At 28.8% G+C, this 19,899-nt stretch overlaps 1 protein-coding gene across 1 annotated transcript in view; it reads right to left on the minus strand.

Annotated features, from left to right (window-relative positions):
- Positions 1–1,418: 1,418 nt before the first annotated feature.
- Positions 1,419–19,899, minus strand: part of LOC111627476 (biogenesis of lysosome-related organelles complex 1 subunit 1-like) — a 23,447-nt gene continuing 4,966 nt past the window's right edge. Inside the window, exons 3-6 of the mRNA XM_023371050.1 lie at positions 17,784–17,856; positions 17,582–17,714; positions 12,270–12,354; positions 1,419–1,559 (exon numbers count right to left, since the gene is read on the minus strand). Coding sequence (XP_023226818.1) covers positions 1,540–1,559; positions 12,270–12,354; positions 17,582–17,714; positions 17,784–17,856 — 311 coding nt within the window. The 3' untranslated portion in view covers positions 1,419–1,539. The remainder of the gene's footprint in view (positions 1,560–12,269; positions 12,355–17,581; positions 17,715–17,783; positions 17,857–19,899) is intronic.

Genomic DNA, 19,899 nt, shown 5'->3' on the forward strand with positions numbered 1-19,899 from the left:
GATCAAATCTTTTTCTTTATTGCATCAATGGTCATATTGAAGTTTTCTCAACATGCAGAGAATCTCTTCAATTACAACAATGGCAATTTGCTACAATCTATTAACAAGCTGGCATTCCACCACAGTGGGGCAAAATCAAATCTCTGAATAACACTTCCTAACCAATGGATCAGATGTGACAATTTTATATTTTGACTAGCTAAATCAGTGGTGCCTAAATTAAAGCCCCTGGACCAAATCCAGCCTGCAAACATATTTGAGTATCATTAGAAATGATAGAATACAAAAATAGATGCATTTCTATTCATAGAATATACAAAATATTTGTGGCCTATCTATTCTACAACTTAACTATGTGCAATTTGGCCCACCAACTGCAAAGCTTGAGGATCTATTGCAATAATCAGCTTTTTGTTTTACACAACAAAAGGAAGAATATAAACAAGACATTTTGCATCTGTATCTGTGCTAAATTTGTTTAATTGTCAAACTTTCAGTAAGTCTAAGAATACTCAAAAACAATAATAAATACATTGTATGAATATACAATCATACGTGTATGTTATAAATGTAGTGTATACACACAGTTTGAGTATACAATCATTTAAATTTACATAAATGTAGAAAATTCTATCACTGTCTTTGATGAATTTAAATTTATAAAGATAATTTACATTATATATATATATTTTAAAAAAAAACAATCATTATTTCTATCAATATGTATATTACAGTGTTTTTTAATCAATATTTAGAAATAATAAATAATTTTTTTCTAGTTGTCAACAATTTATATTTATTTATTTTTTTATAAAAAATTCTAAATTGAATATAATTTAATTTGAATTTGATTTCATCCATCATTAAAACACCAATAGTAATTCAAATTAAATTTTTTAAATTTGCTATTTATAATTTAATGAATTCTAATAACGTTAAAAATAACATTAAACTCTTAAAAATTTTTACACTTACTTATTTTTCCATAAAAATTTATTTTAATTCCTAATTTAATAACAAATCTTTTATTTGGATTTGTTATATAGTGGAGACTTTATTGTCCTACAGACATTGCCTTGTAACATATAAGAGAATGCTCTTATATGCACAAAACTAGCACTATATTACATAAATTACTTATTGTTAAATTAAATTAAATTTTTTATTTTTAATAATGATTACCACAGAGATGTCACCAAACAGTTACTGTTTCAATACATTCATATCTAATTTACATTTGTACAGCAAAACATGTTTTTAAAATGTAAAAATAAATGATTTTCACATATAAGAGCAAGCTCTTATTTGTATGGGAATATGGTAAATGAATAAATGAATGTTTAAAAAATCATATTAGATAAATTTTTTAATAAATAAATAAATTCAATTCAAAAGATATTTGCTATAAATAGATTAAATAATTTTTTATCAGATTATTTTTATTATTTATATTTTTAGATTAATAAATATCATACACATTTGGATTACATATTACATTACTGTTAATAACAAATTACTTATTGTATATTCATCCATTTTTCAAGCAGCACTTTGACCAACTGAAAGTAAAACAAAATTTTTATTTAAAAGTTTTCAGAATAAAAATTTATTTTATAAATGTATAAAATTCAGAATTTATTATTAGAAATTAAATAATTAATAATAATAATAATACATTGAAAATAAATATAAACCTCAGTGTAAAATAATATGATGTTTTATTTAAAATCAGTGTATTGTGAAAATATATTGATTCTTATTCAATATATTTGGTGTCCAGGTGTAAAAAATAGTAAGTGACATTTTCTAAATTTTACAGCAGCACATGCTAAATATTTAGAAAAATAATGCAATCAAACTATGTGAAATATGCAATTTTTTACATTGTTCAAGGAAATGACTTCTTTAGAGTAACAATTCCACAAAAGATTGTTTTCAAATATTTTTTACTCATGAATTAAAACACATTTAAATGAACAAGTGCAGTCTTTTGTCTTCAGATATGTGTGAAAATGATAAAACAGTGGTAAATGGTTACAATGTTATCTTTACTCATCATGACTATGCAATGATTTGAAGTACGAATAGTAAACTTCAGATGCTATGTCTTGCATGCAATGCAAGACATAGCATCTGAAGTTTACTGTTGATAGCATCTGTTGATTTTGACTTATCAAGTAAACAAACATTGTCATATTTCAAAGTTAGTTTTCCTGAATGACTTTGCATCCAAAGCATTAAAGAATGATCCTGAAATATTCTATGCATCCAAAGCATGATTTATTATTCCACTGTCTAGAAGAGGAGCCAACTGCTATGTTTGTAGCGGTAGTTGCCAAATCCTATGAAAATAAGGAAAAATCAAAGTACAGGGTGATTCAAAAGTCACAGAAATTTTTAAAAATTAATAACTCAAATTATTTACAATAAGATGATGCAGTTTTCACAGAAATGCTTAGAAAGCAGGATTTTTTTTAATCTATATATATGTATATATATAAAAATGGACATGTATATCCCTATATTTCACTTTTCTGCAAAAACTACACATCGCACGTGAATGGTGTTTGTATGTGGTGGTAGCCCCAAGTCTCCATTCGTGCATAGGGGTGGTTGCGTCTCGATAGCTATAAGGGTGCGGGAGATATGAGGCTGAAAGTGGCTTTCTATTTCGAATGTTTTGTTCGAATTTGTTCGAATTAAATTCGAACATAAAATTCGAATATTGGTTCGATTATAGAACGATTGTAAACGTTCCAGAAACGTTGAAAATAGTTCGTTTGACTAAACGTAAAAATTCTCTAATTAGTCTGGAAACGGGGGACCTAATTCTTGCATTCTGTGAAAACGGGTAAGATTAGCTATAATGTAATTATCTTAATCTTCACTATCGTTACTTTTTGCCCAGCGAAGCGGGTCCTTGCAGCTAGATTCTAGATTACTTAGAAAAACAGTCTTTTATATATATAAAAAAAACTATATTACATACAAATAAAAACCCAGCAAAGCGGGTCCTTGCAGCTAGTATATATATATAAATGGACGTGTATGTCCCTATATTTCACTTTTCCGCCAAAACTACACATCGCACGTGAATGGTGTTTGTATGTGGTGGTAGCCCCAAGTCTCCATTCGTGCATAGGGGTGGTTGCGTCTCGATAGCTATAAGGGTGCGGGAGATATGAGGCTGAAAGTGGTTGAAAGTGGCTTTCTATTTCGAATGTTTTGTTCGAATTTGTTCGAATTAAATTCGAACATAAAATTCGAATATTGGTTCGATTATAGAACGATTGTAAACGTTCCAGAAACGTTGAAAATAGTTCGTTTGACTAGACGTGAACAGGAGACGTTCAGAAATAGAATCGGGACCAGTTCTCTAATTAGTCTGGAAACGGGGGACCTAATTCTTGCATTCTGTGAAAACGGGTAAGATTAGCTATAATGTAATTATCTTAATCTTCACTATCGTTACTTTTTGCCCAGCAAAGCAGGTCCTTGCAGCTAGATTCTAGATTACTTAGAAAAACAGTCTTTTATATATATAAAAAAAACCCAGCGAAGCGGGTCCTTGCAGCTAGTGTGTAATAAAAATTTTAGTACCAAAATAGTTACATTTCTTGCCATTAGGTGGCACTTGATAAGATTACATAATTTGTGTAGTTGTTACTAGAGCTTACTCTAAGAACATTTGTATTTTTTTTTTATTTTAACAAATTTACAAAGGTTCAATGTGGTGCCCATCATTCATGAGCACAGCTGTTAGATGAGGTATGACACTATGAACAGCATTAAAGAGCATTTCGGTTGGTATTACTGAAATTTCATGTTGGATAAAGTTTCAGTAATACCAACTGAAATGCTCTTTAATTGAAAGTTCATATATATAGTTAATTGGGCCTCATGCCCTAAGCTTTCCATATCTGGCCTTGAATTTCGTTTATCTAACACAGTTCTCGAGATTAAGGAAAGACAGACATATGGACAGATGGCAGATGAACGAGTGGGAATTTATAGATCTACAATTTTTCAAATTGCAGCCCAATAACCATAATATTAAACAATGTTATTTGCAGAAGTTAGCACTATTTACATGCACAAGTTACATTTTAGGTTATGAAGTTTACTTACTTGATAATCACTATTTGAGTCTTTTGAACACTATAATTTATTGATTAAGCATAGTCTGGACCTTTAACTGAATCATCAAAATCAGTTTTGCGGCTTTCAAAAAGCAGTTGACAAATTTTATTGCTTTTTTGCTGCTGCAACATCAAACTACACTTTCTTCTTGGCACCATTTTCTCATAGCCTAGTAGCCTGGGACACCCCCTAGTGGGCGTTATTTACAAATTGCCATTACCCGTTGAATGGGTTAATAAATATTAAAATATTACCTTATATTACCTTAACTATTTCAAATCTTATCGTCTTATGTAGTGATTCAAACCTATTCGGTTTTTTGTTATTCGCCCCCTAGTGAACATTACATGCATTCCGTGACAATAATAAATTCCTATTACAAATATACTGAATTATTTATATTGTTATATTGACCAAATAATAATTTATTGGCCAAGTGAATAATAATAATTTATATCGTTAATTTAAATAATAATTAAAATTGTTAATTTAATTTGAATGTTTGAAATATGACACACAATAGGGGTGCCTCTAGTGTCCGTTATCAAATGGTTATGGGACGGATGGACACCTGTTGAATGGGTTATATATATAGATAGCATTACGTATGTGAAGATGTTTGTACATATCACTTTTATGAGTTGATATAACACTGCTACCTGTTGACTTATCTAAGAAACTATTTCAACAGAGAACTCATCTCAGTTAAGCAACATTCAGGCACAGTTATTTTCAATTTCACTGAAAATGTCACTTATTATTTATGCCCAAACACCTCATATATTTGGAAAATAAATTGTTATATGGTAGGATTTCATTGTATAGTCAATCCTTAGTTTTTGAATGATTCACTTTTCAAACAATTCATTTCACAAACAGAATTTCAAACTCATATTTGCCTTGGTTGCTGTATGATAACTCGGTTGCCGAACAAACTACTTGTCTAGTCTAGAGCCAGCCATAGATTAGAGAGAGACAGATGGTCAACTCCCTATACTTTCTATGTTAAAGAAAGCTGACTGCCCAACCAATTGACAACAGGACTTCAGAAGTTAGTAGCACTAAGATTGCCTAGTATCATTAGACATCATGACACAAATTATTGATGATGCTATTTAAATTAGATTTCAATGCACATACAGGAAAGATATGACTTCTGTTTTTCAATATGCACCACAGTTAAATTTAAATCACATTTAAAAATAAATGCTTTGTTTTGGAAGACAGAAACAGATTAATCTATTTTATATTGTTTCTTATGGAAAAATCTGTTTTGGTTTTAGAACAAATTGGTTTTCCAACAATTTTTAGGAACAAATTATGTTCAAAAACAGAGGTTTGATGGTGGAAAGATTTGATATTTTCTGCTCATTTTATTCATTCCTAGCTACAGAAATTCCTATATTAATATTCATATGGGATACAACAACAGGAACTTCTAGAATATGTTGACAGTGAGAGAAAAACAGTTGACGAATGCTTCTTAATATTGAAAAAGAAAAAGCAATACACTATAATAATATGTAACACTAATTCCAATCTTGCTCAGAATCAAATAAAATATGCAAATGAATAAATAAATTTACATAACCAAAAGTTATTCCTATTTGAAAAACTATTACATAAATTTAATTGTACAAAAGTATGCTATTCTTGACATATGATAAATTGTCAAGAATTTATGGACATATGACACATGTATATCAAAAAACTGAAAAGAAAATTATGTCTGACCAAAGCAGTAGAAGAAGCATAATATTTGGAAAGCATGCTCAAGGGAGAATTTAAGAAAAAGCTCCTTTCCTATTTTTTGAAAAGTCCTGACTGAACAGTGTTAGTGAACTATGCCAAGATATTGAGTAGCAATGTAGGTGACTTGTGTTAAACATTGATCCAAACATAACAAGGAAATTTACGGGAACTTCAATTGTCTCTGTAGATGTTGAGCATTTTATTCCAAGTATAAATCCTTTTCAAACAGCAACAGAGAAAGTTTCTTAGTAAGCAATATAAAGAAGATCTAGTTGAAACTCACACAAATACAAGTAACCCATACATTTTTGCAAAAATGTAAGGCTCACTTGCATTTCTTGGTACTTTAGTATAGCAAAGACACTGAACAATAGTGAGATCTGCAGCACTTAGTGTTACAGAACAACATCTTAAGAGGTAGTTAGATTGAACTTTAACTCTTTCTTGCACTAAAACAATGCATTTGAAAGGCTATGTTTATAAGATATTTTTGAATCCTCTATGTCTCTAGAACATGCTATAAAAATATTGCTACTTCCTAACACAAACACCCTATATAAACTTATTTTCCAATTTTTCATGACTTAAAAATTACTTATTTTCCTATTTTTTTTTTCTCACTTAAAAATCCTAGTTTTAATAATAATCAGAAACTCATCCATAAAATGACCATATCAAAACCAAGAGCATATAAAATTCTATTAATATATAAAGAAATTATGCTCACTTTTATAGCTGTGAGATTGGTTCCACTGCAATACCAAACAAGTTACATATAATGGTGAGAAATTACTTGTAACTTGTTTGATATTACAGTGAAACAACCAAAGTTCAAATTAATATAAAAAAATTTTTAAATCTATTGTGAAATAGTTTATAGTTTATTAAATATTCAATTGACTTTTGTGGAAATGAATCTTTTTTTAAACCAAGAGAAGGGGAGTTAAATAAACAGAACTTCTCTGGAAAAAAGTTCCAAGTTGAGTAAAAGGACCGAGGAAAAAACCTCAATGTTTTGCATTCATTCCCAAGAAAAAACGTAAGTTTCCTCAAGTACTATAATGTTCAAATCTTGTTTAAATATAGAACCATTTGAATGTTGAGGAACAGATTGAACAATCTTTAAAATATTTATCTTAATTTAACAAATGAATTCTTGATACACCTGCTAAATTATTTTGTTTCATTGAAAAAGATATTATACAGTAGAATAAACAACTGAATTTAAATTATATTTTTAAAACCTTTCATAATTAAATGTTGTAATTACTAAATTATAGAACAAATATATTATTTATGAATATTAAAACTACAGTAAATTAGTAAAAAAGTTCGTATTTTAATTACTACTCTATTATAAATTGAGTAAATATGAACAAATTTAAACACAGAATATTTTACTTATTCAATAAACAAGAAATTTCACAAATAAAAAATCAAAGTTAACAGAATTTGATTTATGAATGCAAAAACACACTAAAATTTTATAAAAGAAATGAATAATAATACTACTTAACAGCAGGAATGCAAATATATCCAAACCTAATTTGCATATTTGGGAAAATTAAAACAGTCCCAGGAAAATCTACAGCAGAAAAATAACATGGCAGTAGCTGTAAAAATATTATAACAAAATGGAGTGACATGGCTATGCCTACAGACAAGAATTGGGGAAATCCACCAAAATGCTGGGAGAACTTTTGTTTTAAAAGTAAAATTGTAACATACAATATCTAAATGCCGGGTTTAAAAAAAAAGAAAAGAAAATTAAGCATGCACAGATGAGTGAGAGAGGCATGTGTCATAATGAGGTAGTATTGGCTATAAAACTGACTCTAAAAATTACCTTTTGGAAAAATTGGTGCATTTCTTAAATAATTTTTCAAAAAAAATTGCATGATCATCATTGTAAAGAAAAGTTTTTAAATGTTGCATTCCAAAAGAAAAAAATTTCTGAAATGGTTTTAAAGTTTATTTTAAATCATTCTATTTGAATATCATTTATCACTCCAAACTAATACAGGTCATCTGTGACATTGTTTATGATACCTGTCGGATTTGACTTCAATTTTATTTCCATTAATCAATGTGTTACATCAAGTTCTATGTATGTATGTCTCTTTAATTTGAATTAAGTTTGGTAGACTATCATTAACTTCGTAAGAATGACTAACCTGTTGTTGTTCTTATGAAGAAAATAGAAATATTGGAACATGACACAAACTATTTTAAGTGGTTTTTAAGGGAAAAATATACGCCAAACACTTTAAAGTTAAAAAAAGACAATAAGAAATATAATAATGAAACATATGATTTGGAAAATTGAAAGAAAAATAATAAAGTCTGTGATAAGAAGTAAAATTAAAAAATGGAATAATCTAAAATATAAATTAAGAAAATTAATACATAAATATAATTATAAAGAAAACCGGTATAAAGGAATAGCAAATAACTATAAATATAAAAAAAGATATAAAACTAAGTAAATTATTTAAATACCCAATACCTAAAGATAAGAATAAATGAATTAATAATTTATTGGTCAATAATTCAAATTTACAGATTCCAAACGATGTAAAGAATTTCATAGCGTTAGGCTTAGACTTTAACTTACCTATTAGTAATATCACATTAGATTTAATGGCAAACATTGATAAAAGTATAAAGGATCTATCAATTGAAAAAGAAAAGAAAACCAGTTTAATAGGCACTACTATTCAAAATTCTAAACAAATTCATCAAAAAAATAAATTTAAAGTAAACAAATATAAAGAAAAAATAAACAGAATACCTTTTTGAAAACCAACAACCTTTCAATAATCAAAGTAGATAAAACTAAACAGCTAATAATAATTGATAGCAATAATTTAAAGAATAAAACTGTAGAACAAATTGATAATGATCAATATATCAAACTAAATATAAATCCATATAAAAAAATAAAAAAAGATTTAACTAAAATAATAAAAGACACATATTTGAAGAACAAAATAAATGAAACTGATAAAAATTACATACTTAATTTTAAAAATAATAGAACTCTAAAATTAAAAATAAGGTTAAAAACACATAAAGAAGAAGAGAAATACAGACCAATCGTTGATTTTAGATACTCTGTACTTTATAATCTAGAAAATTATATTAAAAAGCAATTAAAAAACATTAAAGGTTCCAACAATAACATAAAAAATGCTGATGAAGTCATAAATAATATCCAAAAAATAAAAAAAGAAAGATCAGATACATTAATTAGTTTAGATGTAAAAAATATGTATCCGAATATAAAGTGGAAATCAATAGAAAACAGCCTAATACAACTGCAAGTTGATAAAACACTAATTGATCTTATAAAATTTGCATATACCAGAAATTATTTTGAAGTTTATAATGATTTTTACAGACAAATAGATGGTGTCAGTATGGGATCAAAGATGGGGCCAAAACTTGCTGAATTAGTTATGAAAAATATTGATGAAAAAATACAAAATATTCCTGGTGTTAAAATGGTGATGAGATATGTTGATGACTACTACTTAAGTTTTAATAATAAGATAACAAATGATACAATAATATTAAATACTATAAATAATATAAATGAAGATATAAAATTTGATATTGAATTAGAAAAATGCACCCAAATAAATTTTTTAGATATAACAATAATTAATGAAATAGACAAATTTTCTTTCAAGACATTTAAAAAACCATGTAACGTCAATAAAACCATCAATTATCAATCCTGCATCCCTGAAACTATAAAAAAGAACACCTACATAATGGGTCTAAAAAATATATATACAAGAACTACTAATAATATAAATCGTAAAATTGAATTAAAAGAATTAGAGAATAAATTTATTTTGAATAATTACCCCAGTTACAAGTTAAAAATGTGGCACAACCAGTATTATAAAAACAGATTTAATATCAAATATAAAAAAGATAAGAATTATAAAGCTTTTCCTTATATCAATGATGTTTATAATAATTGTAGTAAGATTTAAAAAAAAAAAAAATTTTGTTTTGGCCCCATCTTTGACCAATAAAATTTCAAGTAATATTTATAATAATAATAATAATAATAAATATAAAATGAAAGTTGATAAATTAAAAAAATCAGGAGTTATATATAAAATTAATTGTAATTGCCAAGAACCAAAAAATTTTATAGGTGAAACTAGTAGAACACGAAGCAGCAATTAAATTAAAACACAATAATTCTCTGTGGTTCAATCATATAAAAAATAGTAATTGTCAAATAGATAGAAATAATATAAAAATAATTCATTTGGAAAAAGATATGTATAAATGTAAATTTAAGGAACATATTGAGATTATAAAATTTAAAGATGATAATTTAATCAATATATCAAATGGTAATAAAATAGATCAACAGTAGTATAATATAATTGGTGGCGCTAATGAAAAAAAAAATTTTATTGTAATGTATTTATCAGTGTTGTGACAGAAAATAATTGGAAATATATTGTAAAATTGTGTATGTATTCTCTTAAAAAATGTTTTTAATATTACTATGCTACATGTAATTAATCTGTAAAACAATTATAATTGCAGTTACTGCAATGTTATATTGTAGAACATACACATTCTTTGAGAGTTGTACTTATGTAAGATTTTATGAGCAAATGTTAAAAGTGAGTATCGTAAGTAAAAAAGTAAAAAAATTATAAAATTATTAATATATTAGGTTTTCTGTATTAATGTTGGAAAATGTATTTGTGGTGTTTTTAATGGCTGTATTTTAAAATCTTTCCAATGTTACNTATTGTTATTTTATTAAGATATATGATGATATAAAGTAAAAAATTATAAAATTATTAATATATTAGGTTTTCCGTATTAATGTTGGAAAATGTATTTGTGGCATTTTTAATGGCTGTATTTTAAAATCTTTCCAATGTTACTCATTATACACTGTTGTTTTAGAAGACAGAACCATAGGTATCGTATAAGTGTGACAATTTTTAAGTATGATAGTTTTATGTCAGTAAATATGGCCTGCACGCGAAGAGTTTTGTCATGTTACTAATTATGTTTTTTTAATAATTTATAGTATTGCACTGAAGAGGGACTTAACATTTATATAAGTCCGAAATGCATATGTGGAAATAATAAAAGAAGTGTCTAACCTGAAAGCTGTAATGATAGTCTACCGAACTTAATGTCATAGAAGAATGCTTTAACTTAAGCACTAATGTATGGTGAAAATTACTATTTTCCATAGGATGGCCGAGTACAGATTTCATTTAATGCAGTGTGTGTTAATAAACATTGAAAGGAAGTTAACAAATCCATATAACATAAACATAAAACAAGCATGTGAGATGATTGCCAGTTACTGGTGGAATTTCCAATTTGTTACTGCTGAAAAGAAGCAAAATTTGTCTTCATCCAAAAGAATGACATACCTGTGTTATCTTATAACGAGAATTATGACTTTGTGTCAAACAGTGAGCTTTGACACCAGGTCATCATCCTGGAGATCGCTTTGTGACACCACAGACTGGTAACATGCAGCCTGTGGTGTAACAATGCAGCCTGTAGTGGTCTCCAATAACTACTCCAAAAACATTACAGTATTACAGACAAGAGTGTAGACATTATGGCAGAAGAGTATGTTTCTGTTAACCAAGAGCTATATTTATTTACAGACTGCACCAATGAGGCAATTCTGGCAGAGTTAGGATCTGATGTCCAAGATGAGGAAGAGGAAGAAGAATCAGTTCCATGTAAACTCCCCAGTATCTTAGAAGTTATTTCTCAAATGGAAACAATTTGACACATGACAACCACAATTCCTGGAACTGGAAACAAACAACTGGCTGCTCTTGATGCAATTCGATCAGCATTTGTAAATCATAACTTGCAAAAAATGAGCCAAAGCAAAATAATATTTTAAGACAACATAAAGTTAAAAACAATGTAATTCAATTTTCTGGTTAATAAATAATTCAGAACCAGAAGGCATTATTTAAATTACAGAGATTAATATTTAAATTAATCATTACTTTCTTAACAATCTCGATTCTTAAATTTCAAGACCTCACTACAACAATAACCCTTGTATAACACACCTATTTTCCTGGTCCTGAAAATATCATAGTGAGATTTGACTATATTTTTTATGCTAGTGTGGAACAATTTTTGAGAAAATTTTATATGTAAAATTTATGTTCTGGGAACATTTTGGGTCCTGAAATTCTGCATGCTGTTTAACAAGTTAACAGGACTTCCTAAATGGTATAAAGATTCAAGTTAATAAACAAAGCTAGTTTTATTAACAATTTTTAAATTCAATCTATTTGCATATTAAACAGCTAATTTCAAAATTTCTCATTACATTTTTAATTTATTACCTTTATAGGCATATTCCAAAGCACTTGAAACTGTTCTCATATCTGCTTCTATACTTTTTGCCCAATTCTCTACATCTCCTATTTCCTGCAATAGTAATTAAATAACTATTTTAATCTAAAGCAAATAAATCAAAAATTGTAATAAACTAATTATAATATATTCAGTATTTTATCATAAGTATATGATTTTTTAATGACCTAATTCATGAATTAATTTATTTGTTATTGATTGTTAACTTCAGTGTGTGTAGTTTTGATGTATGCAGTATACCTGCAGGACCAATTTAACTGTACAGTACATATTGAGGGTTACCTGGATTTTAAATATTCTATGTTTTATTCTATGTATATCTCTTTCAGATCATTAAACACAGGGGCAGATCTACATAGGGACTAATAGGGCTTAAGCCCTGGGCCCCCAAGTGTCAAGGGCCCACAAAAATTGAATTATCATCATAAATTTTTTATACTTTTTCATTAACAATGAGCACTTATCATATAGTAAAAAATATTAATAGTTAACAGATTTTGTTTAACTCTTTCCACCCTGTGGACACTAAGAGGTCCTCTTTTAGCAAGCCTGTTATGGCTTCGCCAGCCCCACAATGGTGACTGGGCGGTGAGGGATGGGGCCTTACCTATCTGGATGGACCTGTCCAGATTTGATCCCAGGTCCCCAGAGAGCGGTAGACTGTCACCTTGACCACTCAGTTATAGTTAATAGGTTAGGTTAGGTTTGGTAAAAATGGGACCCTATTGAACTTCAATAAGCCCTAGGCCCCAAAAAACCTAGATCTGCCTCTGATTAAACTTTTCAACTCTTCTCTAGAATTATTCAAATCCAAATTGACTACAGCAATCCATTATCTCTACAAATCTATAATTGCATCCCCATTATGATCTTGTCTCATCATCTTTGCTGAGATTTATAATTTATTAAAAACTGCCTTGGGAAAAATGCATATAACCAATTTACCTGATCAAGAAGAATGTATAATAGTTTGTAGGAAAATACATTAATATATATATATATAACTAATCTCATCTTAGAGCTGGCATATGTAGTATAGTTAAAAAAAATTTGAAGACATTACCTCTATATACTAAACTAAGAAGCACCTTATTGCAGGCATTCTGAGTTGGTAATTAGAAAGTTAAAATAATACATTATTCCATAATTCAAAAATGAAATAAGTCTTCCAGCAAAGATATATTAACAATGCTATATAGCATATTTTGTTAGGATTAAGGTCTTTTATCATGTAACTTTTAATGATAAGCCAATGATAATTCGTCCGTTCACAGCGCAGGATAGGATGACAAATTATACATACCACCAAGCAATGTCTTCAAAATACTTTATTAAAGTTATTATTAAGGACATAAATCACAAAGCAGTTTACAGAAAAGAACAACAAGTAAGAAAACGAAACCGAAACTAACTAAAAACGGGGATATCAATCTTTAAAAAACGGGACGAGATCTCGCACTCTTCTCGTGAGCACTATCGTTGAGGAGTTGTTGATAAACACGGACGTCTAACATATTTTTGATATACCGTATGTCTAAATTTATCTCTATATGGAGCATTAATCCACTCTAATGCTTGCCCCCTTTTTTTATTGGTTTTCATCTTTATTTATATCAATCACCATAAATATATTTTGAGAATCCATTTCCCTTCACAGAATTCTCAAAATGTATTTTATGGTAATTGATAATAATAAAAAAAAAAAGACATGTGTTAGTGGGTTAATAAAATTTACATAATATGCTGCTCTCTGAACACATTTAAACCTTCATATCTTTTCTCTTATATGCTAATAATCCAAATAAAAAAAGTCAAAAAATGTCCATTTTTATATAACACTGAATCATTATAGATTAAATCTCTATCATTTGATTTAACCATTACAACAACCTCATCCACGTCATATAACTTTTGTTCCCATTTCCTCTTCATTATCCTATACTCTGAGCCATAAATTATGAGCAGCATACCACCGTTTCTTACACTTTTCTTTAACTTGTTCTGGTACTTTTCCACTCAATAATCCCATAGCTTATTACTATTCTGCATAGCTACAATTTATTTTAATGGTAATATCATGTTATTTCATGTTTTCCTATAACATTGATCCCAAACAGAACTTATGTATACTCATTACTTCTTCTCCAATCCTCCATACCCCACTAGTCCCTTGCATATTTTATGCAAAAGGACAACAAAGCTATATCTTTGTATCCTTATTCTGAATCTATTATTTTTAAATTACTCCCTTCAAGCATATAGTCTTTCTTGAAATATCAGTATTTTGTTACTCATCAGCATATAATATGATCAAAATATTTAATCAAAATAATAAAACAAAGAAAAACATATATATTTGCAACTTTCTGGTGTTACAAATTCTATAGACTTGGTGAAAAATTCTTGAGTCTGTTGCATAAATAAATGTTCAAGGTTTAAGTATTTCTTGTGACAGAGAGCAGGGAAATAAGTAGTGCTGGTTCTTGATATTTCAAAGACTAAAGTAGTCTTTGAAATATCAAGAACCAGAACTACTTTTTTTATTTACTTGCAAAAATTATTTATTTTTGCAAGTAAATAAAAAGTCCTGATGGATAGTTGATATCTACCCTCCAAAAATTAACAAATATACATAAAAATAAACACAACAATTAGAGTAATACCCCGAACTTACACAATAGGTGGGACCGAGCAATAACCGCGTAAGTCAAATTTGCATAAGTTGGGGTATAATTTCGCATACAAATTATTTTTATTTGGGGCTGGAGACTAAAGAAAACAATAACTTAGAAAAAAATGTTTCCAAAAGTCTTTAACAGAGAGCTCGTTTTGTCTCATAGCTTCATGCAGATGTGCAAATGATCATCTCATGTAATAAGCTTTGAATGTTTTGATGATTCCCTGATCCATTAATTGAAACAAGCTGGTTGTATTTGGTGGCAAAAATACAACTTTCACACATGGGTCAAAATTAGTTAAAGTTGCAGGGGGATGACCTGGTGCGTTGTCGATTATGAGCATCACTTTAAATGGAATTTGTTTAAATTAGTAATAACATTCGACTTCAGGTATGAAGTGATAACCAAACCAGTCCTCAAAAAGAGAAGCTGCCACCCAAGCTTTATGATTCGACTTCCAAATCACAGGCAAGCCAGCTTTAGACAGATTTTTTTCAATGGTCTTGGATTTTCCAAGCAATAAAATAAGAGAGGTTTTAACTTACAATCACCAGCTACATTCGCGCCAACCATCACTGTCAATCAATCTTTGGCGGCCTTAAAACCTGGAAAGGTTTTCTCTTCATGCATGATAAACATTCTTTTAGGCATTTTCTTCCAGAACAGGCCAGTCTTATCTATGTTGAATATGGTTTGGCTGGTATAGCACCTTCATCTATCATAGCTTTGAATTTCTCTGGAAAGTAAGACACAGCCTCTTTATCATCACTTGCCACCTCTCCACTTTCTGCAATGCTATGCCAATTACAGCAACTTTTGAATCAGCTGAACCAACCATTACTAGCTTTAAACTCTTCATCTTTAGCCACCTCTCCAGCATCCTCTTTCAATCTCTCAAAAATCAGCTTAGCTTGAGAGCACACAGTGTTCTGATCAACAGGACAATTTTTCACATTTATTTGATTATCACACCATAATTTTAACATTGTTTCCATCTCAGCAATAATACCTTGAAGTTTATGAATGATGCTTGAATTTAAAGATTAAACATTTTTCACAGCTTCGAGAATTTTTTCTTTACCTTTTATAATTGTTCTGACTGGCAATTCTGGTAGATCAAACTTTCTTTGCCAATTCACAAATTTTCATTTTTGTATCAAAGTTAATAATGTTAACTTTACATTCCAAAGTTTTTTTCCCTTGTTTGATGCAGAAGAATTCTACTTCATTTGGATGACATAGTAGAATCTCTCAAGTTTCCATAGATATAACAAATACAGAAATAAATAACACAAATTGTAGCTATGCATCGATTCCATGTGACACATCTGAACATGTAAGCTGAACAATAGTGTGGGGGGAGTGAGTAATCAAGAGTTGCGTGGCACTCAAACAAAAGAGGAATCAATGAGATTTGAAAATCACATAACTCCAGGTTTGCATAAATCGGGGTAGCATAAGTCGACTTAAATAATAATTCTAAATCAGTTTGGCCTAGGACAAACTAGTTAAGCCTAAAGTATTTAGGCCAAACTAGATTGTCCTAGGCTAAACTAGTATATCCTGACACACGTAGGATGAAATCGGGTTTGGCTGGTAACATATATAATTATATAAATAATATTATTTCAGAATTTAATTACCTAATATATTTAGTAAGCAATTTAAATTATTATATTATTATATCTAAAATACTGTATATAAAAATGATAAATAAATTATAAAAGTTATTGTACAAATAAACATAATTCTATAATAAAACTTTTAATTCAATTTCAATTATGGTACTAATGCAGAGGATCTTAAAAGTTTTTGGGGTCCATGAACCCTAAACAGTTTGTGAATCTGGGTAGAAAGAAAATTACATGTTTATTTTTACTAAACTAACTGAAATTTAGCATTTTCTTTAATTATGAATACAGTCAACAAATCATAGTAGTATTAACAAAATACAAGATGTCTGAAAAGTTACTGTGAGTCATAAAGATCACATAATCTCCCATAGAATCTGACTTGCTAGGATTCTGGACCTCACACCCTGGATTTTTATCTCTGGGATGTACTGAAGGGACAGATATACGAGAACAATCTGTACTCTGAAGGAGCTGAAGATGGCAATTAAACACATTAAACAGATCACTTCTGTCTTCCTCCGGAATATGTTCAATAATATATAGCATCATGGGCAAACATACTCTAGGGACATTTTCAGCATTTGCTATAGAAGAAACTGCAATATCACATGTAAAACTTCACTTTTATTATAATTTTACTTAAACTTTTCCATGGGTAACTTTTTGGACACACCATATTTGTGACATTGTTTCCAATTAGAAATTACAGATAATTTCATATCACATTACTATTATTTCAGATACTCAAAATATAATTTGTTCACCACAACTTTCAACATTATTGTTGTTATCATCACATATATTACTATATCACAATTTTTTTTAATATTTTAGTAACTGTACGTCAAAATATATAGAATTACAACAGAAACCAATTATTTTATCATATGTATTTAAAACATTATTCTGAAAAAGGGCTGAAAGCCCAAAAATAGTTAAGAACCCCTGTACTAATGTATAACCTCTTACTTTTAATGCTTGATTGAAACTTTCTACAAGATGTAACCACTGCGCTGTCTGTTTGGCAAAATGCGTCACATTTGCATGGAGATGTTTTGCTTCAGCATCTAGCCTTTTTTGATTCAAATATGCCTGAGCCACTCTAAAAGAAATCAGTAGTTTTTTAATTATTCATAAATAATTTAGGCATTAAAAATTTCATTCATTTTACCCAACATTCAAATGATCCACTAATGCTGATGTCAAATTATTAGCTGCTATGATAGCTTCTTTCCTTTTCTTTTCTGAAAAACAAAATTAAATTTAAAAATTCATCAGAGTCATACATAAAATCAATTAAAAGATAATCCTTTATTATAACTGATTAGTGGGCATCAGAAATGAAAATGACACATTGATTGGGTATTATAGAACAAATTATAAAGAAGTTTAAAATGTTGATTAAATCATGATTTAATCAACAAAATTAATCCTTGGAACTTCGTTACTAAAGTTTAAAATGTGATACAAGTTTTCTGTTTTGATTGTCAGATATGAATATTTTCTTAGTAAATATATTAACAAGGTGGCTAATTTGTGCCTGGAATATGAATGAGAAATAAATTTGATGTCATAAAAGGAAAAGTTTATTGAAAAAATATTGAAGAACATTAAAAAATAAAACTTATATTTATTTATATTATCTGAATTATCTCATAGTTTGTGTCTGCAAAAGAAATGTTACTTCACACGCCCCTATGAGATAATTCACATCAATGTTTTTTTTGCTAAATATTACTACCAATTATACTTAAAAAAAATTTAAAAATTGAAAACAGTAAATAAATGTTACATAATTAAAATGGAACCCAGGACACTTTGTGCAAAATGAGCATGGAAGTCAATGTTTTAAATTTTTAATATGTAGAGTACACTATCTATGATAAGTGAGTTACTTTTGTGCCCATCTAATTTTACAAATGCATCAATCATATGTGCAGATCAGAGGTGCAGAATATGTCAAATTGCACAAATGAGGTTCAGGAAAATTTTAAGTAGAAAAAATATATGGCAATAGTCATAAAAACCAGAATAGTGCCTCACAATGCCTATGTACATTAATTGGGGAAATTAGACAAAATATGGGGATCTTGTGTTTAAAAGTGAAATTGGAATGTGCATAAGAAGTCAAAGTTTGATTGTTATCTTACGTTTTAGGCATTCTTTTTATAGTTATTATTATTTTGTTTTCAGGAATGTTTTATTATGCTTTTAAGAGCAGACAACTTCCAAAACCCCAACAATAAACTAAATTCAAAATTAAAACATTCACTTGCATATGTAACTGATCCCATAAAGCTCAAATATGTGCATTACGCTTGTAGACCAGATAAAAGAAAACACACCCTTTCAAAGGAGAGGTGTAGCTCCAAAAAGTAACCTTGAGAGTGTAAAGGCTATCTATCTACTTTGGACCAAATTGTCTGGCATTATTTTTGGTTAAGCACTTAACTCATAAGAGATGTATTCTTTATTTTTGAATCTAATTGATACTGGTGGAGATTTAATTAATTGTATGTTTCAAGTTGGGAAAAGAATTTCTTTTTATCGATTTTTTTTTTCTGGTACATAGTTGATTTTGACTTGTTTGAATATTTGAAATATATATTTATTACTAACTTCTTGTTTATAATTATTCTTGTTGTTTATGTATATTATAGTTCAATCAAAAACTTCAGATTATGAGGCATTAAATAGAATGATTGAGTTAACTGTTGGCGTGACATCTGACCCGAGTATATTATAGTTCATTTTAATAAATATAGTCGTAAATTTTTGCTTACATTCATGTTATTTTTCAATTCTTTTGTATTTCTTTCTTTACTGTTAAGTCATGGGAATTACTCACCGTAACCCAAGATTAGGCCTGGTACTTGATGGAACCCTAATTTAGTAATTTAGTACAGTAGAGCCTCGATTATCCGACCCCTGATTAACCGACACCTCGGTTAACCGACCGTCCTAGTCAGCAAATTTCAAATGTCCGCTAGTGATGTGGCGCTACAATATTTGGCTATGTCTTGGCTACTTTAATATTAGTTTTACGTGTTTTAGCTGGCAACACTCATTCGACCACGAAAGGGAGCCAGTATTTAAACGAGGCTTAATTTTCTAATTTTTAATGATACAATAGCGACGATTATTATTTAAAAAAATTTTTGTTAGGCTTAACATCGATGAAAATTCAACGCAAAGTAGGTTAATAGCGATATACTAATATACTAATTACATGGGATATAATAATATACTACACTAATAATGGATTTTTTCATACTTTTCGGTTATCC

This window comes from Centruroides sculpturatus, unplaced genomic scaffold (genome assembly GCF_000671375.1).
Source record: "Centruroides sculpturatus isolate CEXI.00-Female unplaced genomic scaffold, Cexi_2.0 scaffold494, whole genome shotgun sequence".
Classification (NCBI taxonomy): Eukaryota; Metazoa; Arthropoda; class Arachnida; order Scorpiones; family Buthidae; genus Centruroides; species Centruroides sculpturatus.